This window comes from Ceratosolen solmsi, unplaced genomic scaffold (assembly GCF_000503995.2).
Source record: "Ceratosolen solmsi marchali unplaced genomic scaffold, CerSol_1.0 scaffold11, whole genome shotgun sequence".
NCBI lineage: Eukaryota > Metazoa > Arthropoda > Insecta > Hymenoptera > Agaonidae > Ceratosolen > Ceratosolen solmsi.
In genome coordinates, this window is record NW_011948416.1 from 3,093,314 (window position 1) to 3,118,979 (window position 25,666).

At 27.0% G+C, this 25,666-nt stretch overlaps 1 protein-coding gene across 1 annotated transcript in view; it reads right to left on the reverse strand.

Annotated features, from left to right (window-relative positions):
• The window catches only part of Ork1 (open rectifier K[+] channel 1), a 35,476-nt gene extending 10,487 nt beyond the window's left edge, over positions 1-24,989 (reverse strand). Inside the window, exons 1-3 of the mRNA XM_011496066.1 lie at positions 24,722-24,989; positions 6,483-6,659; positions 1,334-1,711 (exon numbers count right to left, since the gene is read on the reverse strand). Coding sequence (XP_011494368.1) covers positions 1,334-1,711; positions 6,483-6,659; positions 24,722-24,863 — 697 coding nt within the window. The 5' untranslated portion in view covers positions 24,864-24,989. The remainder of the gene's footprint in view (positions 1-1,333; positions 1,712-6,482; positions 6,660-24,721) is intronic.
• Positions 24,990-25,666: the final 677 nt, after the last annotated feature.

The following is a 25,666-nucleotide window of genomic DNA, read 5'->3' on the forward strand; positions in this document are numbered from 1 at the left end:
GAAATATTACACGTTACGTTGTATTAAATAGGTGAACTTGTACCCAAAACTCGTCTAATCTCATGTGTCATATAATTTTGAACAATAGATTTTAGATAAATAGTAAAGTATATCCATTATATATTTTTACGTTAAAGCACTTATAGTTTATACTGATAACAGAAATCAACTACAAAGCCGTAGATAAGTAATAAAAATAAATTAAGTTATGATCGTTACATATCCTACACATTGCGAATGTAGTAGTAGTATGCCTCATTTTTTCCATTAGTGAGACAATATTTTATTTTATTTCTATGACGTATATTTTTGTATATATGCAAAATTCTCAATTTAGTAAATGTATAATTATGAAATTTTTAAACTGTCATTTTTAGATATTTTATATAAGTATTTTATTTCGTATGAATTTATTATAATGATTATATAATGATTATATAATAAACCTCATTATTTATAAATTTCGTCAATTTATCAATTAACTGTCAATTTTATAACATTTTCATTTTACAATGTTTTATTATATTTTAAACATTCAGAATACTTGAGATTTTCCGTGTATGAGTTATAAAATACATCTTAAAGAAAATTAGTAATAAATAATAACTCACTATAAGAAAATAAAATAAGTATTTTATTGAATATTTTCCAATTAGTTTGTATTGTCCATATTTTTATTTTATTGTTTGCATCCATAAATTATTTAAAAAATCATGTATATTCGTATTCGATACAACTAAAGAGCCTTCAATTTATATCATAATGAATGTTTTTTAATTTATTACCCCAATTCTCGATTTATAGTTAAAAAGAAAATTAATTGATTGTAACATTATAAAGAGAAATTGCTGATAAATCTCTCCTGGCATCTTGAAAGCATGTAAATGATAAATAAACAAATAAACAAGTTTAAGTGAGCCTAGATAAGTATTTAGTTTTGTTAGATAATTGTAAAATACATGTAAAACACATGAACATTTTATCGCAATAGCTTCATATTATTATTATACTAATCATAGTGTGGCAATTTTCTTAGATTTTATTGCAATGGCCATCTATGATTTATGTAACATATGGTAGAATTAGAAAATTCCTTTCAAAATAATATATTAATTCACTAATTCCATAATCGTAAACATTGTTAATAAGCCACGTATTACACGAATAAGCCGACAGCCGTATTCGTTAATTCTCCAAAGCCCATTTAATTACTGCTCAATATAATTTTTAATCGCATAGATGATATGCTATTTCCCTATTATGTGTGTGTATGGTGGGAGATGGGGGGGGGGGCTACAACAGCAGGATCAGAACTAACGAACATTGAACTTACCCGCAACGTAGTCTCCAAAACCTATGGTGGTCAGCGTGACAAAGGCGTAATATACCGCCTCGTCGTACGTCCATCCCTCGTAATACGAGAAGAGGAAGGCCGGAAAGAAGATGAACATGACGAAACCTGGCAGCAAGTACATGAAGATCTGCATAGCCAACCCGGCCCTCCTCTTCTCCAGTGACGTCAATGACTTCTTCGAGTACTCGTTCTGATTCTGCTTGTAGGACTTGTACTTGCGCACTGCCGTTACGAACACTTGCCCGAAGAATTCGCCCAACTGTGCGAGCAGGATTCCGTTCATGGGTATGCCGACCAACGCGTAGAAGATCATGAGCACACGACCCAACATATTCGTTGGGGCCAGATTGCCGTAACCTACGGACGCAATTGATTATGTAAATTATCGTACCACAACTATTTACGATGTTCAATTCAGCCTGAACTGCTAAAAGTTATTTTCATTTGGTGAATTTGAATTTTTATCTCTTAGCTTCTCCTTCGTTTTTTGTTTTTAATAAGTTTTATTTCAAAACCTCTTCTTTTGACATTCCAGTAAAACTTATTTTATGTGACAAGATTATTTCTTTGCCTAACACACCGGGGTAAAGTCATCAAAATTATAGTAATAGCTTTTACCGTCGCAAATATAAATAAATAATTAGCGCCTATATAATTAATAAGGCTGAAGATGAACGATAAATTATTTGATTTCGTATGTCAACAATTAAGCTGTTATTGTTAAAGTTGCGCGCACTAATTCAAAATGTTCCATGTACTACCCAAGTTCTTTCTATTATCGCTAGTTTGCCTAACTCCACGTGTAAATATTATTAATCTTTTTAAAATGAGGTATATTATATACCATTTATTATTGTGTTATATAATTTAAATGAGTTCACTCTATAATTTCATTCCACGTTTAAATACTTCAAATTAGATTCGAAAAGTCTACTTATGTTGAAACTTTTAAATGAAAATAGGAATATTTAAGTGAATTTTTAATACCGCTCTTTATAAAGAATAAGATCCTCTTATAAATAATATTTGTATTCATGACTGCAAACTCTAATGTTCTATTAAATTTAAAAATTTAAAAATAAAATTTAATTTGTTATTTAACCGGAATGACGTTAATTTATAATCAACTCCCAAAAAAATTAATAAAAATAATAAATAAATGATACTCTAATATCAAAATAAAAAATAGCAGACATTAAAAGCTTTTAATGTAATTTATATATTAATTGTTTTGCATTTAAAGACTTTGCATAACTATATATTTCGAAATTTATTTTTCAAGTTTATTACACAAGCTTCTTCTTAATTTAAACGCGCAATCAATTAAGCTTAATCTCTTTATACGTAAATCATTTAATTTTACATAACTCTAAATTTTCATTAATTAAATAATTATTTTAAAAAATCAGAATCTTTTCAAATTGATTATGTTAAGTAATTAATAGCAAAATCCGCTCCAGACTGCGAAACATGATACACTAAATAATTTAACAATAATGAAAATGCAAGTTTATAAAACTCTAAGAGTAAAATCGATTTAGCAAATGTACCATACTATGTCATCAAATTGCCTATTCCAGAACTATGACAAATTAAATCAAATAACAATTATTCGAAGAATATAAAATATAAATTATATAATATAAAATTATGAAATAATACAATTTCTTTATAATTGAGAATACATTTTCCAAATGCACATTATATTGAATCTTATATTTTATTATACTCTCTCTCTCTCTCTCTCTCTCTCTCTCTCTCTCTCTATCTATCTATCTCTCTATCTCTCTCTCTGTTTCGGAGAATAATGATATTTTCATGGTGCATCGCTCATACATCGTGTGAATTACTTATTCGATGATTTGCCGCTCGAATAAGTAACTTTTGATACGTGAGATAATTGAGCGTTTTTATTTAATGAATTATTTATTGAATCCTTTACATGAAACTCGGCGATGATCGTTGGACTCCAGTTATTCGTAACAGACAGGCCAAAGTTCTCGATGCGTCCGCCTCTCGACACCCTAATCGTGTTGGAGTGTACACGAGGCGTTAGCGAGATTATTTTTGTTTTCGATTGTCTCATATATCAGGCACTTGAACTCAGCGCTGATGATGGCCTTCGCTGGTTCTCACGAACGATTTTCTCCGTCGCTCTCATTCTCACTCGATGGCTTTTCTTAGTCAATTTTCTTTAACGATTGCTCGACTTTGATTGAACTCTAGCCGAGAGGGTGAATCTTCGGCATATCCAATATCACAGGTGTCGCACCTTTTTGTCTTTCACAGCTATCGTTTCGCCGATACAGACTCCCTGCAAGCTCATCCGATGAGCTAAGTATATATAATCTTATATCCACTATTTTCATTCAGAAAAACGTTGAGGAGATTGTCGATAAGGCTCGACGACATGTGTCACAGCCCTTCTTCTCTTCTCTCTTACACATTGCGGTTGTAGCAGAGGCAGCTCTTACCCTTTGCAAACAAGTCTTCTATGGATTGGTAAAAGCTTATATGCGCATGATCGTATATGTTAATCGCTCATGCTAGAGCTTCAATTTTTATTGCTCCCTTGATAATTGAGTAATATTGAATTTAGTGATCACGTTTATGATAGGCAGTATGCCGAAAAGTACTATATAAAAGCTCCTTATAGTATTAAATATCAAAACTTTTTAAAACCAATAACAAAACTTTTCATAATTTTACAAGTAGTATTTTTTTATTTAAATTGTCTAGTGTTCTTCGATAATTCTTCGATCGATATTACATAAGAAAATTAAGTTTCTCGTCCGAATTCTTTACAGTTTAAATGCTAATTAAAATTCGATCGAAATTTGTTTATAACATTATACATTTACCTAATAATGTCAATTACACATTAGAATTGCTGTCGCAAACAGTTTCACACATAATGATAATATCACAATGGACACTGAAGTAAGCTGAAGTAAGCTGTCCTTACGAATTTATGATACAATTTATGACATAATTTATGACATTTTTGTCCAAATATACAACCTGAGACATTTATATGAGAACATATTATATTTTAATTATTTATTAGATTTGTTATCAATTTGTTTTAATTTTTGAGTTCTAAGTTTCTACCGTCAATATAAGAGTACACGCTGTCACTGTATCTTTGAGTAAGCAATTTGTCAGCGTTGACCAATTATGCAATTATATTTGCCTCATTTATGGACTTATTTATCATAAAAGAGTTTATTTTCAAACTTTACACATTAGGCTGTATAGGCACATAACATCATTAAGATACTCGATAGCCCAGATATAATTGGTTTATCGGAACATTTTCCTTTCAGGGCTATCGATATTCGTGCCAATTTGGTGCAAATGTCTTTTAATACTGTTATCTTCATGACCATTGGCTCTCCTTCATGTTAATTGAATAAATTTCAATTAAATAGATCGGCTTTCGCTATAAACATTTCTCTATTTCTCAACGCACAATCTAAACTTCTTGACATAAAATAAAAGAGAATTATAGTTAATTACGATGGACCTCTCATTCATATTTTATTTCCACTGTTTGAATTTTGTTATATTTTTTTCACTACATTCTCATGAACTTACAATAAATAAGCACTTAAGATTTAAGAACAATAAATTTTCAATTTTTTTTTTATAAAATTTAAAACAATATAATTCAACAAACTGATTATATATATACATATATATATATATATATATATATATATATATATATATATATATATATATATATATATATATATATATATGTATATAAAATAAGGTATAGATGGTCAATATAGAAATCTGCTAGACACATAAAACTTATTTCACTTATTTCACGTGTAATAAAATACAAGTTTGGTAGAGAAAAGTATTCTTGCAGAAGTATTACTTATGAAGATTTAAATACAACAACGATATTAATAGTGTAATGCTATTGGAGTTCCAAAATATCTTCAAAATGAATTCAAAATAAAAGTTTTTAGCAGACACAGAAATTTTTAACCCATTAATCTCTTAACAACGTATTAATAATTTTAATCACTTTTAGACTGGAATACAAGTTGAATTTACTTTTAATTAATAAAAATAATAAATAAATACATTTTTCTTCAATATCGTTAATAGTATTATCCAAATTTTAAGGCGACTTTTAATAAACTGGCAAACACTGTTAATGAAACAATAAATCTACTGAAAAGGGTGACGCGATTGGACTGGAGACTCCCGTAGCCGAGAAACGGCGGAAGTTCATTGGTAAGTCATCCTTACAATATCACATAGTATAGTTTCATTCGTTACAACTTAGGAAACTCAGATAGAATTGTGTGAGGCATCTAACGAGGAAAACATCTTGCTTTCTTGATTTCAAACAATCCATTTTATCTTTAATGTAGTATCCCGAAGCGATGTATTTGGATTATATGGAGTCAACGAAGGTCATAAACGCACAAAATATATTGAAAATTATTATGTATTTCCAAATGTTATTTCCAATCAGCTTTTTATCTATATAGTTGCAAATTAGCGATTAATTTTAATTTTGAGTAACGATGAAATTTCACATAAATTTAATTAATTGCCAAGTGATTCTATAATATTATTTAATATGATTTGTGCGCTAATATGATTTAATAGATGTGCACATAAATCTGAAAAATAATTGTAAATATTTCAATTATGTCCTATAAATCTGAATCGGATGTTAGTAACATATATATATATATATATATATATATATATATATATACATATTAATTATAATATAAGGTGGATATATTATAATATATGGATACCACTTCTGAAAATACTTTAGTTAACCTTGTAGAAGATTGGTAATCTCATTAAATGCATAGATTTACTTAAAAAGATAAGATATCGTTTAATAATTTATATTTGTAATTTAAAAAAGAATTTATCAAGTTTAAATATATGTGTACAGCTAAAATAGTTGATAATTTAATAACAATATATCAAGCGTTATAATAATTATAATTATTATGTTAGATTTATCATTATCTAGACCTACAGTAGATTATTACGGTAAATCTATCTTAATAATTAAATAAGTGTATAATATCTATTTTTCCGTTTAATAGCTCAATAAAGATTATTTTTAATGTGTGCTTACCAATAGTACTGACGACTGTGTAGGCAAAATAAAAACTGTTGTAGAAATCCCATTTTAAAGGATCGAATTCACCTTCACTATAGTTATGGACAGATTTACCGCAGTATCTTGTGAGTTTGTCTAAAATTTCATGCTGGTCATGACCTCCACCCGGCATATAATGTTCAATTAAGAGAGCTAAAACAAATGTTTAAGTGTAAATGTACGGGCACATATTCAATTGTAACTGGACTAATGCTAATATAATTGTCTAGAGCATTTAAATTATGAAACAATATCAATTAACGATTGTACTTTTACTTACAATATCCCTCTCTAAACACTTTTAACGTTGGAAGAAAATTCTTAAATATGTATCATAAAGATATTATGGCGAAAAGTAAAAAGAGGAAAATAACACAATTAATTTATATAAAGAATGTAAGGTTATTTGTTTGAATGTATGCAGTATCTTGAACGTTGCTGTCCTGAGACTTCGTCTGACGTATTTGCAAAATGAAAAATTTCAGCGCCGACGCATAAATGTCTTATATAAATCCACATGTGAATCCTTATACGCATAGTAGGTTATATGTTAATGACAATTACCATATTTGTTGATGTATATGTTCGACACTCAATGATACATCTAATCGATGATCACTTTTTTGCTTTTACTGTAAATTTCTTTATGTTGAAGTTATGTATGATAAAATAGACTTATCAAGGCTGACAATCAGCAGCACTACGATTTATTTGTATACAATATAAAAATATATTTCTTCTCAAGCTCTGTCAAAATTTTGCCTTAACTTTCATCTTTGTATTCATACTGTGAACAGTTTCATTATATTTTTGGATAATTCGAGACAAATTACTATTCCATTAATATGACTTTTTGTTCATCAATATAAACATTAAGTATATGAAATCTTTACGTTATGTGTAACAATCAAAGTATGTGCACGTTCGTTAAATTCTTGTACGCAATTTTATGCGTATATAATGATTTTCTTCTATCGATTCGATATATAGAAATTATAAAATAGAATCACCCAAATACAATTACAATATAGAATCACCCAAATACAATTACAATATAGAATTACAAAATTAACGTATCTTTTGAATTATTTCAAAAAGTATAACTTATCGTCATAATAAGTCTTATTGCTTAATGCCAGTACAGATATAAAATAGGAATAAAAATAAGTAAGTTTAACGATTTCTTTATATTAGAGTAATTCGAAAACATTGAAATTAAATGTTATTAAATTATTGAAAAAGACCTTTTTCGTAAAAATCTGTCTGACTTTATAGTAAAACTCGATTTAAGGAAAACATAATTATTATTAAAATAAAGACTTTAAATTTTTTTTTCATAATATTTCGAATAAATTAGTAGTGAGCGAATTGAATAGTAGTTATCTATTAATTGTAATAGGATATAAGAAATTGTATATAAAGTTATAAGAATATCAAATATAAATACCGATATTCGTCGATGTGTACTTTTTTCTTAAGGAATATAAGAAAATATTTGTCTAATCACATTCATCATTATGTGTGTAATATTTGTAAAGAATCGACAGCTACGGAATGTCAAATTTAGCGCGCGATAAACTTTATCTACTATGCCGTTTAAGCGATTATGTTACGAATGACAGTTATCATTGCTGCCTGTAAATAAATCCGCTATACACCTACCAAAATTATCAATTACCGCATTTATTTCCCGAAAATTATATATTTTCACATTATAATTTTGTAAAATATACTAGAAAATTATTAGAAAATTTTTCTATACATAAAATTCTAACTAACTAATGTAAATTTTATTTTTATTAAATGAATCTATTATAATTCATTCATTTTATTTATCAAATAATTTTCCCGCCGATGTTAATTTACAATCAAATTTATTTTTATAGCTGTTCATTCAAAATCTGTATAATATTTATTATGAAAATATAAATATTCGGTACTGTATAAAATAAAGGATTATGTTGATATCTACTGAAATATATAATGATTTAATGTCTATTGTTAAATATCACAATAAAATTTAGTAAATTCTGAATTCTCAAATAAACGCATATCAAATGGAGTTTAGTTAGAAATTTGTAATATCTAGAGTTGCTTCATAATTCCATCAACTTTCTAAGAACTGGCCATCCTAATCAATTGTATCACCAAAAGCAGATTTTTCAAACATTAAAACATAATTATAATTGGTTCGTTTCAATAGATCGGAGTAAGTTGGCATGGCATTATTTGTTAAAAAGATATGTTCGATTTTTAAAAAATTTGTGCATATAAATTATTTGATACATTTGATAAAATATTATTAAATATTGAACTTATGTTTTATGATGCAAATTAAAGATAATTTACCATTCATTCAATCATTTATCACAAGTACGCGCCTATATATATATATGCAATATATATATGTGTGTGTGTGTGTGTGTGTGTGTGTGTGTGTGTGTGCGTGTACGCGGGCATGTAACATATATATATGTATCTAATAATTAAATTATATCGAATTACTTAATATAGAATTAAAAACATATATAATATTTTGTAAATTATGGGAATAAATATAAACAATTATCAGTTCATAAAATTTTATTAATAAATTTAATGTAATTCATTAGAAGAAAAAAAACATATGTTACGGAATATTTTTATTAATAGTAATATGACGCCTATCTGTGTTTATAAATGATAAAAATATGAGTTCTATGATATTTTTTTTGCTCCTAAATAAATATTATTTTTATCAATAGTAAATTATCTATAGCCTATTATATTATATAAATACACTATTATATTAAACAAAAATATACTAAAGATTAAATTAGTAATCATATATTAAATCAATGGTATACGAAATTGTTTATTTAGATTTTTTTTTTTTTGGTTGTGAAAATATTTTATTAAATTTTTTTCATTAGTAATAATAGTAATAATGAGAACATATTAAATAAAAACTTATAGCCTATCATAAATATCATAAATACTTATTCACATAAATTACGAAGAAAAATACAAACATATTTATTATATTATTTATGTAGATAAACAAAATTATTGCTTCCTTTTAATCGCGTTTCAATCATTTACTTCTCTAATTGTTTCGTTTATGCTCTATGTGATTTTCTCAGTCTATTATATTCCAGTGCTTACATATTAAACAGTAGTAGGCTCTAGCCAAAGTAATTTTAGATCTAGCTGCAGCTTCTTTAATAGAATCGCTTCATATTATCTTATCAACTGTGGCAATACTGCGTGTATATACATTGTATTTTTGTCCAATTAAATGCCTCTGGGCCGAGAGTACAAAAGGTGTTTCTATTTCCTAACTACTGCGAATAAAAATATAAAATCCGCATAATTGTTAGCCAATATTCTATTATAGAATGTATTTAAGTAGTAGATAAACGAGTTATAATGAGAACGATCATTTTGTTTGTTACAAATAATTTTCATTTTACTTATAAATAAGGCATAAAATAAGGCAACAATCGAAGAGATTTTCTGAAAATTAAATATAATATTTATAATTACGTGCATTGAGCGAGTAATAATCACTCTTAAAATTATATTATCCGAATTTTAAACATATTATAATTGAAAAATCAATGTAATAAATTAAATTTCCTTTACGGATTATTGTTTACATCATAATATTTAAAATTTGTAATAATATGACAAAAAAAAAAAAAAAACATAAATTAAGAAATGTTTTAATTAAACAATAATATTTACATTAAAAAGTATGTAATTAAATTTCCATTTTGAAGAACAATAATCCGTTATATTGTGCTAGTGACCATCTCATATTTTGTTTGATAATATTTAAAATTGCACGTAAAAATGTAATAAACTTGTATTTTCAGAAAAATCGTTGCATATTTTCGTACGTATATGAGGTATTACTTATGCTATGGATAGATAAGAGAGATTTTATCTGTGTGCTTAGTTTTGTATTGAATATTAAATTTGACCAAGATTAGATTAGGGTAAAAGTACGTACTTAATAAAACAATTACTCCTATTAGATATAAATAAAAAAAATTTAAACCTTAGCCATACAGATATTGAAATATTTTATAGATGTTTCTCACTTGACTTTTTATTTATTAATAAGTTCCAGTCATTTCACATAGATTTATATTAAAAGCAATACAATTAATAAATTTAGTCATTTAATATAGGATAAAGAGAAAAATTTTATTCATTGAAAATTTCCTATATAGATATATTATAGCTGAAAACTCCATTATAAGATTAATGTTTCAATTAGAGTTATAAACATTATTAAGTTTATTATCTTTCAGACAGGTCTGTAATTAGTAATATTATAGATCACTGATTATGCCATAATTGTAATATATCCCAATATAAATGATCACATTGTATCACAATCTAAAGAAGCACATTCGTTTATTAGTATTTCTCTGTGCACTGCCGCGATAAATGTCATTCTATTAATTTCTAGATAAATCGAAAATTCCTCGAACAATGGTTAAATTACTTTTCACAAATACTAAATTCTACTACAGAATGTATTAATGTAGTTAGAAAATATATCCTTTATTGTATTAATGTAAATAATTCAAAACGGCATATTATGTTATTAAGAAAACCGATGTATCGATATAACTAAAAAAAGCTAAAGCTCTGATATTAATTCTTCTTAAATAAAGTGTTTTTCTTAAATAATTTTATATTATATTATATTATTGTTTTAAACAATTTTTTTATTAACTACAATAATAACGCTGTATTTATCTAATATAGACATCGTTTTAACAACTAGTTTGACATCCTTTTTATGAATCAGTCAACGAAACATCAGCTATATTAGATAAATACTGCCTCGTCATTTTAATCGAAAATTTACTTAATTTAATAACTAGAAACCTAAAACAAAAATTAATTTATTATATATTATGTTAAAAGGTAATTGTAAAAAGGTGTTAAAGGCATATTCTCCAGGCACTAGATATTGCTTTAGCAATAATAAATTCAGCACGATATCGAGTAATTTTTAAATAAAAACATTTTAATAAAAAAATTTTATTTCGAAGAATCAAAATATTTCTACATGATTTACATATACTTATATGTCAAAGTGAATATTTAAAATTGTAAGCAGGTTATATATATATATATATATATAAACATTATATTAATCAAAACAAACAACTTTTCTAACATATGTCTGCTTTTAATTAACATACGAAATATTCAAGGGAAAACTTATTATATCAAAGAACTATTAATTTATATTAACTTGTGAAGACAAAGTGCTATTTATTAGCAGTTACATTATGATATTTCAATGGAATTTGAAATTAAATATACATTTACCTCTATGATTCTGTAAGCTTATTAAGAATCAATGAATTAGAAAACAGTTTTGTTATTAAATTATTATTATTATATATATGCGTATGCGTTTTCAATAGAAATACAAAATTATAAATCTTTTCATGTTCTAGTGCACGAAAATCATTTAATTCTCTAATTACGATAAATATAAATGAAAATATTATTTCTCAATATTCATTGAATAAGAAAAATAGAGCTTTATCAGTATAATTAGTACAATCAGCTTTATGTACAATTTCTAAACGTTTGATATAAATATTTTTATTACAAAAATTTTAATAAATAAAAGTTAATAGAAATAGTTATCATTTCTTTTCATCAATTGTTTTACCTTTCAAATCCCAATTATTCTACGTTGAGATCAAACGCATCATAAGTGAAATACTTAATGGTCTTTTATTTCAGTAAAGCTGTATACATTGATATTGAGATCATTTGAAATTGTTTAGTGTATACTTCTGCCTTTACAAAACTGAATATGTCTATGATAATGTATTATAAGAATTGGTTATTTAAATAAAATAGATTATATTCAAAATTAGATTAAAAAATAGAGCTTAATATCTAATTACAATTTTCAAATACAGATATATACTTATAATATTACATAATTCTCCATGTGTATAAAATATATTTAAATACTTTGATATTTGTTTCAAGTGCACTAAGAGTTCGTAAATATATAAACATCGTATATAAAGGTGCGGTATTCGTTACGAAAAGCTTCGTTACAACTTCGAATGTTCCGTAATCAATAGGTAATACAATGCTTTTTTTTAACAGGCAAGTAAAGGTCAGTTTCGTAACTAAAATCATTACGATTAGTTAAAATTATTGTGAAGTTGTCAATAAAAATTTACTGTTCTATCAGTGCTTTGTCGTCGAGTCGTATTCAATAAAAATAATCGTCATCAATGTTAAAGCAGTTTTTTTTTTTTTAAAGTATGATACAAAATTTTGTTATTTAATCAATATATAATAATACTGAACTTCTTGTTGTTATAATCTTTTTACTAATTAAAAACTCTATACGTTATCAAAATGATTTCAAATTGATAGATACATATTCTATTAACAATAATCATATTAATGATAAAATATACCATTAAAATACTTGAAATGTCAACTTTGACCATCCATTCAAAGTTTTAAAAATGATAAAGTACATTTACAGAACAGTTTTACAAAAGATTCTTAAACAATATTATATATTATGAAAAATTTTCTTTTATATTTAGTTTCTATAATAATACAATACTTTTTATAATAATAATTTATACATCAATTATATTAAATCAATAAAGCGTTATTTAAGTCGGTGCTAGTGCTTCAAAAATATTAATGAATTTTTATCTGAAAATAATATTAATATATTTAATCATGAAAAATTATATTATTATTGTATTAAAAATATCGTCGTATATTTAGATTAATATATTTATTTATCTTTTATCTAACGTCTAACTGTAATTTTGATTTTTATTACATTACCCTCCATTTCACTCGCACATTTATTATCATTAAATTTATAAAAATTATACTACAAATATACCAGAAGCATGCATTCCCGATAATTTAAAAATAAATTACCGAATTGTTATTATAATAAACATAAATATTCACTATACATTTATGGAATATTCATATGTAGTTATCTTATTTCTTCGCTAGTTTGTAGAACATACGAAAGGAATAAATTTATATTTCTATACAATATATATTTACTCTTAACGTATTTTATTTTACTCGTGTAAAAATACGAAGCATGTTTACAATATTTTATAATTCTGCGGTTTTATGAATTTACTAACAGGGAATAAGAATAGCAGTCTGTATTCAACTAGTCCTTCTTCAAAAGCCATTGATTTCAGTGGAAAACAGGACCTTCGTTACAGATTAAAAAATTCTTATAAATATTAATAATTAATTATAGTAAAAACTTTGTCCTTAAAAGTCTTGTAAAGTATTTAAAGACCTTTTTTTTAATACTTTAACTCGAGATTTCATAAACTAGTCTAAAGTAGAGATAAATGTAAGAAAACAATAGGAAGATGTTTCAATATCATATTGATATTTATTCACAAATGAATTAATGTAATATTATGCGCAGACAAAGAATAATAAGAAAGAGTGATTTCATAGTCTGGCTTCAGGCTTAGCTTATTAGCATTCAGAAAAGCGTGTAAGAATAATTCCTTCCAATGATAGAAAGCTCGCGTACTGCTCACGAATTGCACTTATACTTATATGTGTGTGACAAGAACGATTACGTTATTGTTTCATTTTTGCTACAGTGTGGCTGTGCCTTAATTTTCAGAGATGTTTTTGCCTTGTAACACATTTTATCGATGCACGCGCGGCTTATTAAACTACTACAAACTACGTATAAATTGTAGTCTAATCGTTTATAACTTATTATATTGGAGTTTGAATCTTTAACATTAACGTTAATAAACAAAATTTGAATTTATGGTTTCAGACAGCGAAATAATCGATAACTATATTCATTCGTTGGTATTTATAAGCGAATCGAAGGAAATGCTTTTATACTCATTTGGAGTATTTTTATCTTGAAATGATATTGTAAATTAAATTTTCATAAATTGTCAGAATAAGCAATAAATTTGTTAATTAAATGAATATCGTAATACGGTATTTAATATCGTAATATCTTAATATAATAGTATCATATATTAACATTTTTTAATATGTACATATATTAATATCAAATATAAATATTTTTTAACGTGAATAGCATTAATTTTGAAAGGTTCTTCGAATCGAAAAGTACTGTATATCAAATAGATTGTTTAACTAAATTATTTGTTGCATATGAATATGTGAGTTTGAATTTTGTAAAATATTCTTTATAAACAATGCACAAATATTAAAATATTAAAATCAATAATTGAATTTTTAATAAAAATCAATTGACAAAAGAAAGAGTTTTAATGTAATTATATTTCACTAACAAAATTATATAATAAATACGCTTATTTTATTGAAAGATCCAACAACATTTTGTATACTAGAGTTTACTCTTTACAATCTGTTAATTTAATTTACAGTAACTAACTTAGTTTAAAAGAGAGGTTTTATTTTATTTAATGAATTTGAAATAGCAAATAATTATTCAAAAACTTTCCCTTTTTAAAATTGTTTAAATTCTTAATAGAACAGTTTTAGAGCCATAAATAAATAAATAAATAAATAAGGTTAATGTCAATTCAATAATTATTATGCGCTAAAAGCAAATTACTTGCATTTAATTAAACGAATGAGGATAGTATACGAAAATGGGCGGGCAAACCTGTGAAAGTATAAAAGAAATGTAAGAATATGCGTGCAATAAAAATATGTACATAACATAATTATAATTGATATTAACGTGTAATATATATGTAATATACAATAAGATGTACAAAGGCATTCTCAAACGAGTCAATTTGATTTTTTAAAAGAAAAAAGAAAGATAGAAGCACGTATAAATACTGTCAAATTTTTGAAAATATTTCTACTTTTTTCAAAACCTTGTTAGAGCCAACGTCTCGATAATACTTCATTGAACTTAGCAAATCTTTCGGTCAAAGCAAGCACATAAAGCCCTTTCACTCAATTTATGTGCAAGAAATTCAGAGATACAGGGATATATATATATATATATATATATATATATATATATATAGAGAGAGAGAGAGAGAGAGAGAGAGAGAGAGAGAGAGAGAGAGAGAGAAGGTATATCCTTCCACATCCGATTCAAGCTTTTACGTGAATCTTTTTATTACAGCGGATAATAATACGAGGGACATTATTTTTGTTCTCGTGTTAGGTGACTCGGCATATTGCGCGAATTGTATGATTGCCCGATCTTCGCACACGTTCTCCTAATCTGCAAAGAGGAAATAAGAAGTGGCCCGCTCTCGAGGATCGCGATGGAAATTATGAGGCGCGGATGAATCACAACGACGGATAAGTCGTGTCGAGCGCTCTTTTATCCACTTAATTGTGTACCGGCTCGCTCGAATTACCGAACCAAACGCGCGCGAGCGCGCGCATATAGCTGTACGCACATACGCACTCGCACTTACCTTTCATTTCGCTTCGTGGCCCGATTTCCAACGTATCCAACGTAAACAGAGGAAGATTAATCGAGCGATGCCATAAATCACGCGTTTACAGAGACTCGCACAGCTCGGTATTAAATATATTCGGTGAAGGATGCTCACGAGTGCGGCTACAATACGCGGGTATGAGTAACGAGAAATATACGGTATATTAACGAGCAAATTTTAAGGAGTCTATGATTTAGAAAAAGGCCTTCCTTAAGAATGTTTTATGTCAGCAAATGATCCTTTTTCCTAAGACAGAGCTTACGTCCTTGTAAATATCTGCCTGTAATTGAAAAGACGCGTGATTGCCCGTGGAATCTCGTACAACTAAAGTTATTCTCTATAGCTATTTACGGTGAAATATTTAGAATAAAATTTCATCAATATTTATCAAATTTTTCTGCAGCATTACATTATCATAATGTATTTTTAGTACAATAGTCTTATAACATTTTAATACGGTTCACTATTAATGCTTATTCATTCTAATATTTTTAAGAAAAATTGAAAATTTGTAAAATCACTTTATGTAAGAATACATAAATTCTTTATCGCATAAGAAAGGCAAAAGTATTAAAAATTATCTTAATAGACAAATAAATACACGTTAACTAAAAACACATTATTGGAAAGGGTAGAAAAAAAGGTTTGTATGATTCTTTAAAGAATCAACATCTTACTCATCTGGACTAGCTAAATGTTGATGCTTTTATTTATATTTAATGATACCTTAACCTTATCTATTATCTTTATTATTAAATTAAGCCTATCACTATCAACATTCATCTTTATCCATCTTTACAATATCATAATTCATTTCATCTGATACCTCATTAACAATTAAAATAGCTTTAATATACTGTCAACCTAATCACAACTGCTTACCACCATTATAATTTACATATTATAATTTTATAATATTGCCAAATTATTAGTATTTATATAGTATATCAAGGGCTCTACACTCTATTAGTGATAATGAAGCGCAAAATATATTACATTGGCGAAATAAGAATATATATGTATGATACGAATGCATGCTCACTGAGTCAACGTACTTTAATGTAATATGCAGGATCGTCTGCACAGAGCCATTCACAACGTAATAAAACGTAGAAAATAATACCTTTTCAAAGTCTTCCGTTAATAATAATAATAATAATAATAATAATTGGCTTTAACACTTTGCTTCGGTTATTACGTTGAAGTTGTATGTACAATCATATTATTCGATATTAATTCATTGGTATTAAAAGGAAACTATAACTGTATTAGATAATAAAGACTTTAGATTTAAATTTGTTTAATATTTAATTATAAATGCATTTTTTTTATTATAAAAAATTAACTCTTTTTAATTTTAAAAGCATTTATTAGGATGATGTATGTAATCGTTAATTTTTATACAATTTCCATAAAAATTAAGTACAATATTAAATGTTATATTCGAGTAGCGAATGTACAGAATGAAATAAATATGGTTTATTATATATAATGGGAGAGAGAAAAAATTGGAAAGTATATGATTGAGCTTGTAAAAATATTAAGCAACAAAAGTAAAATCATTCATAAATGTTATTCTAATATTCTATTTATTGTATTCGTAATATTGAATGGATAAAAACAAGCTAAAACAATTAAAATCGTTTAAATGTTATATATGAAGTGCATATTTATAGTATTAAGTTGTATTCAAAGTCCCCATACACACGTAAAAAATATATGTTTCAATTTCAAAAATATCTAGTATATAAAGCGGCAATTATATGGAGAAATTATCGATAAAATAATTACGTAAAGTTAATATAAAATATTATTTTAAAGTAATGTAATACTAATAAATATATGTTTATAATAAGTTTGCTCTTTTACTCAAATAGTATTAAAAAATTAAAATTTTTTTATATCATATATATATATATATATATATATATATATATATGTGTGTGTGTGTGATAGTTACAGATTAAATACCAAGGAAAATACAATTAATTATCATAAGGAATTAAACAAGGTTGTAAATTGAGTTCAATGCCCAAGGATATCCTGAATATCCCTTAGTAATTGAATATATTTTCATTGAAAGAAAACTCGCCTGAATTCACAAATTTATACGTCAACTTAAAGTCACATGTAACCTTAGAAAAGAAACTGATTTCTTCGTATATCGAGTCACGTAATCTTCATTTCAAATTCTGCTCATAGATAAGACTCACACAAGTTTCTTCTAAATTTTAAATAAAAATATTTTTTAAGTCAGACACTTATGAAGTTAGATTTAGAATTTCCATTAAAATTCATTAATTAAAAATACTAATACATAATATTTTAGTTTTAAAATTACGGTAAAAATATATGTTATTTATTAGAGTATTTTTTCCTTCCTTCCTGTTCAAAATATATCACGACATTATATACATAAATATAATATTTTTATCGTTTTAGTGATGAAATTTTAAATTTACAGTAAATATAAAATGTGTCATAATATCGAGTGCACTTTTATAGTCAAATTAAAACAATGGTCAAAGCATTGAAATATTAGTCGGGTTAGTTGTCATGTATGGAAGTTCAAGGTTCGCATTTTTGAGTCAGCGAATGAAAATGAATTTAAAATGAGGAGGGAAATGAAATAAATAATAAAATCACCGCCGATGACGACAATTGTGTAACTCGGCGAGCTTTTAGCTTCTCGTGGTTCCCGGGAGCGGCTTACTTCATTGACGCTGCTGCTTTGCTTTTCGATCGCTTAACTTCCGGTTATCAGCAAATCAATGGACAATGAGCGCTTTTAACAGTATGAATTACTTGTCACAAAGAAGGCATTCTTCGACTCTAATTTGGAGATTTTTCAATAGTTTTCAAACTTTCGATTGAGTATTATTCTGTTTCCACGACCATTATAATGATTTCGCAAATATATAAAATATAATTTTTTTCATGGGATTTGTAAAGAGCTTAATTTAATGTGATATGTTAATTCATTTGTAATTGACATTAAATTCTTTTTAAGTTTTAATATCATTAAATAATAAGAATAATAATTTAGACAACGTCGAATAAAATTGCTTACAATACTTTATGATCAATAAAGCATAAAAACTACTGCTCCGACAAATTACTAAAAGTACTGATATTTCCACGAAGAGTAATTTAATATTAAAAGTTATTCAAAATTATTAATTATAATTAATATTTGGTGATGTTAATGTAAAAAAATATACGATAATTGATTCATAATAACTGGTAGAAAAATATAATTTTTGAAATTTCTATTTAGAACACAATAATCTTCTTCTTTATTTTTTATTAAAAATAACATTGATAAATACTTCCGTGTATTCATAAATTAATTTATTCTTGGTACGATTATTTATTAAAATTATAAAGTCAATATTTATTTTAAGTATATGATTAAATTATTTGTCTTTAAAATTTTCTAATTTCTAAATCGACCGAAATAAGAACAAAATTTATACGTACAAATAAATATTTCTTTTTAATTTACTGAATTTAAAAAGAACAAACATTTATTTCAAGTAAAATTACAAAAATCATGTCATAAAATCATTAAAATATAAGAAATATATATAATATTACAAAAATATTATTAATAAAATACATTTGAATTTGCAATTAATTATTTAGGTGGAAAACTATTTCATCTTTACGACTCTTAATCTTTCAGAAAATCTAACAATTTTTTAGGAATTTTGAGTTACGATAAATAAAAAATTTTTATATACAATCGTAAGTTTTAAGGTATATCAGTTAATACAAATATAAACATTTTACAGTACTTTGTAAAAATCATTTAATAAAAACAATATGTTTAATCTATATTTCTAAAAATATATATCATCCTAATAAACATCACATCAAACTTTCGTATAAAATTTTTTACATAATATTAATCAATATTAGCTGCAAAATTGATTCAACATTATCTACAATATACTTAAAACAAAAGGAGAAATAATTAAATTGAAAACTTAGCATGAATTATTATTTAATAATTATTACATTAATTCGACACTTGAATTTGCATTTGAAATGTTCATCTTATCTAAGCACATACTATTTTATATTGTATTTGTTCATATTCGTTAAATATAAATTAATGTAATCGTCATAATTAAGCGGAAAGTATTACAATTATAATGCATTATTACATTAAAAATAAGAATAATTACTATATTGTGTGAACTTAAAAATTTTGTTTTAAGGAACATTAAGTCTATCACACACATTTCATTTCACATTTCAATGACAAGATGCGTAAGTTTTATACGTTATAGCTCTCGTATTTATCTACCAAATCTAGATTTTGACCGCATAAAGACTACGAGTTTCACTAATGCAAGTGCGACCTTTTCCTCGACAAACACAGGTCTCGCATACTGAAAGCTACCGATTAAATGATACCGCAAAGAGACAACACGCGTTCATTAATAAAATATGAGTAAACATTATGTGCCTTTGTATTGGATGCAATTCGTATATCTAGTATCTACTCTCTGTAATTCTTAACTTATAAAGACTCACTTGAAGAAAATTAATGAGTGCCAATACAAAAGAATTTACTATCTTCCAATGATATAATAAAAGCCAATATCCTTATTATCTTGAAAAGTGAATATTTATCGCAAATGGTTGGATTGTAAAAATATAGTTTTCAAATTTGTTTGATTAAACTCCATTGTAGTCTCGTTATTTTATCAAAGTACACTTAATACTATCACTAAAGATAAAGGTAGGACCACCTATATTAAATTGATAATAATTTTTAAAGGATCTATTCTAAAAGTATTGAGTAATATTATAAATAATACTTTCAACATCATATAGCTAATAAGATATATAAATATATATGTAATGAAATATAAAATAATGGTTATTTATTTTTATTTAAACATCCGATGTTAAATGGCATTTAGAAATCTATTAATTTAATACTAAATACAATGCAGATATAAGAATCAATTTTCAAAAAATAGAAAATTATAAATGTAACTGTAAAGTATATATAAATTATTGGAATTAATGGAACGGTTGACATATTCAATAATTTTGCTAATTAATCATCGAAGGGGGTCAGATTCAGATTATTAAATGATATTAATCAATGTAAGGAAATTATTTATTGTCTTAATCATTAATATTTGATTATATTTTGAAGACATTTTCATACAGAAATGTACTCATTGTATAAAATAATCAATTATTGTACTAATAATTTATCAAATCAAATTATGAAGCATCTTTAGCAGCTTCGAAAAAAAAAAAATGGATAAAACTGATGTAAATTTTTTGTTCAATTCCTTTATCGGTATAAAGCATTTTATAAATTTTTCATGCTAGATGATCGGATCAAATAGAATAAGCAAATAAATATTAGAAAAGATTATAAAAGATTATACAATTTTTATCGAATCTATTATGTAAAACTAGTCTCGCACCGACATTTTAATATGTATAATATGATTATTCCATTTTATTTCTTTTAAAAGACAGAAAATTTACGAATAATATTACTTAATTAACACGCCTCTATAATAATAAATATATAATAATTGGGGAAAATTAAATAATTAATAATTAAAGATATTTTCTCTGTATTCGATGTATCAACTTTGTACTAAATGTTCACTAAGTATTAAAAATAATAATTCTATGTCTTTTTAATTTTTATTTGATTGATCAATGAAAAATTACCATACCCGAAGTATTGGATATACAAACCGTTAATAATACGTTAGAAATGCATTCAAATTAAATCTCACTAGTGAAAAATTATATCGTTGAAAATAAATGAATGTGAAAAAATTAATGAAATTCATCGAAACTCGTCGATATCTCTAAGATTTTTCCACGTATTTTCAATCGATACACGTATATGCATACGCGTACACGCGCGCGCACGCACACGCTCAAAAAAAGAGTTCGCACACTTATAAAGAGGCAAGATAACGATAATTCTCAACGACATATTAATAAAAAATTGGCATCTATCAATTGCGCAGAAGATTGGCACACATCAGGAATGATATCGATCGCCCTCACGCACACTCGATTCTCTTATCAATATTAAACGATCCACGATGAAAAACAAAAAAAAAAACAAAAAAAAAAACAAAAAAAACAAAAAACAAAAAACAAAAAAAAATGAAAATAAGGTGAAAGTCGTCGCGGAAAATTACGATAAAGCTCTTGGAACGTATGTGTACAAATGTGCGCGGACAATGAAATAATTGTTTTGAAGGATAGAACGTGCTAGCGTACGTTGATGCCTGAAGGGCTCATATATCTTATACGTATGCGCTCGTATGCACACACATGAAAGCTTCATTGCGAATGGACAAATTAATTGCCGGCAGCTCTCAATTGTAAAAACGGTGGAACTTTACGTTCGTGAAGTTTTCCCGATCGCGTATATTTATACGACAGCATTGGTCGACGCATATTCCGTTTTCCTTTGGTTCGACAATTTTCGCGCGTTCATCTGGCTTTTGCGCCGTTTTTCCACTCTTTTCACTTTTTGCTGCACTTGTAAATACAAAGTTAAAATTTTATAAACCAAGAAACTAACGCGTATTATCAATTTCAAAATATAGTGAGTAGTGTGTCAAATGTTTTGACAAAATATTATTCAATACATTGTGAAACATCAATCAATATCTTCATCGATTAATAAATAAAAAATTAGACTTATTTTTTAAGTATTGAATTTTATATAATGTATATTTAACCAAAATAAATAAATTAATGTCGGATTTGACAGAATTATAACGATATATCGACACTGTAATAATATATTATAGAAATTATAATTGAGAAAGCACGTTGATACTTACAAATGAAAATAAACAATCCCTTGTTTTCAATTACGACAATTCTACATAATTACAACGTACTGTGTACGAATTTATGTATGAAATAAAATTTTTTTTTAATAAATTTAAATATTTCATTAATTGTCATTCAATTGGCTATCATTAGATATAAATTAAAGAATATACGGAATGGAACATATTGCGAAATGTTGCAATAGTGACATTTTTTCCCGTGTATATGTTTACTTTAAATTGTTACTACAATAAAAATTTCCTCTGAATGTCAAATATCATTATTACATAATGTAAATGCTCGATTATTTAAAAATATAATAATTAAATTATTTTAATATGAAATAAAACTATAAGAATTATATGAAATTTACACGAACTATGTATGTAAGTAGACTGATCAAATTAATTTTGTATTCTATAAAAAATAATGCAGATAAAATATAATTACTTTATGACATGTATAAAATTAAAAATTATTAATCTATATAACATATTTAATTTATTGCATATATAAATTATCTTGTATAGATTAAAAAAAAATTACTATTTAATAAAAGAAATAACCATTATACTTTGATTATAATTTAACATTTGTAGATACTTTTATTTTCATTTCAAATAAATTATTGCATTAGTTTTATATGTGAATTTCAATTATAATGTTATTAATTGCTATTCTCTAAATGCAACTAATGGATGAGTAAAATAATATCACAACTTTTATAAATACTAATACGATAAATAATATTTACATGAAATTTGTAAGGAGCGATAATAAATTAATTTCACATGATTATTATGTGCACGAAATATTTTTATAAATAAATCAACTTAACTTCACAAGAAGTTTAATAAAATTAAGATAGAACTTTAAAGATGTGAATATACGTTTATTTTTACATTTAATGAAATAAACACTTTAATGAAATATTTGTGGTAAAAATAAGAACAATAAATAATTAGATATTTTATGAACAACATCGAATGGTATTCTTTCATTTTCTTAATTTATATACGTTAATGTTGCAAATCTATGCTTAATAATGCTTAAAATAAATAAATTAATAAATTTTATAAATTGGAGAATAATATAATTGTTTATGTAATAGTAATTCAAGATATCCATTAAATTGTAAATTGTATGAAGTTTGCTATAATAACAACGACTGGAATAGTAATATTAATAATCGTTTGACGTGTAATATGTACAATATGTGTAATTAGGATGTTTTACATATGTAATATGGTATACAATGAAAAACTGTTGTTTTTCAACAAATAATTAAGAATTATATCAAAAGTATGTTTATTTCGCATTAAAATAAAGTTGCAAATACATTGTAAGATTTGACTTATTTAGGCTTTCTCGATTCTCTTAAGTCGATTTCAAATTTTGGCTACATGTGTAATACAATGTATGAAACAGTATTGCAAATCAAGTACTCGGCTCAACTAATTACACTACATATTGCATTACATTATGAGCTTTTAACTAAACACGCTGTTACATGTAAAGTATCGAAGAAACGGTGCGTAACATTCGAGTTGAACTCTTGGTCCTCGTATGCTCATACTTAAAGCTCTTAGCTGTTGCTCACATTTAAGAGCAAAATACATGTCGAACGAACCCAGGCGCCCGCTTTCACACTGAATAATTCTAACAACATAACAAGAAATTGATCGACGCTACTATCACTACAAGGAATCGAGTTTACATAAAGCTCAGCTCCCAGTTTCGATTAAAGTTACGCACAAGTAAACAACGAGTTTACTACAAGGGCGCGCCCCCTGGTCATACCCCGTCCCACCACCTCCATCATCCCAGCCGAACGATATGAAAATCGAGAGTTGGCGAATGAATGGATGAAAGCGGTGGTCTGCCCTCTCGATAAAATCGACTCACCGTTGATCTCGATCCGCTCCTCCTTGGCCACGCGCACCTTCTCGACCTCGAGCCGACTCTCGATGTGGTAGAATATCGAAGCACCGAGTAGGAGGTAAGTGAGAAACAGCATCAGCAGCACCAGCCACTGCTTCTTCGACATTATCCGGGGGCGGCGGTTCCCCGAGGAGGAGCAGCTTAGGGGGCCCTTCGTCACGAGGTCATCGCGGCGAGGCGACACGCGAGCCCACGGCCGATTGCCGCGAGGCCTCTCAACTTCCTCTCCAGCGACCGCTCGTAGCGCGACTGAGCCGAGCCCCGACTCCTCTTTACGCCGGCTCCAGAGACGCGTGGGAGGGGCCGTACCGGCGCGAGGGGCAAGAAGGGGCAGGGGCCCTTATCTCGCGAAGCCGAGGAACGCGCCGCACCCCGGCGGCTCGGACGCCGAGTTGGATATCGGAGGTGGTAGTTGGACGGACTTACCCTCGTGTCTGAGATGATCGGGCCGAAAGAAGAAGGCAAGAAATACCGGCCTCTCTCTCTCTCTCTCTCTCTCTCTCTTCTATCTATCTATCTATCTATCTATCTATCTATCTATCTATCTATCTATCTATCTATCTATCTATCTATCTATCTATCTATCTATCTATCTATCTATCTATCTATCTATCTATCTATCTATCTATCTATCTATCTATCTATCTCTCACTTTCCCTCGGCTTTCAGCGGTTGTTCTTAACGGCTAGGACGGGACCGTCGGTGTGCAGAAAGTCCGATGCTCGCACGGATGAAACGATAGATCAAATTTTTATGGATTGGGCGCAGGTTTTTCTTGCCACTACTGTACATAATGTCACGCATATTTCCACGTTAAAAGCCAAAGCGAAATCCCATTCGTTCGAGGAATGATCGCAATGCAAGAAAGTCGCTTCCATTACATTTTCATCAATCTAAGTTTCTGTAATG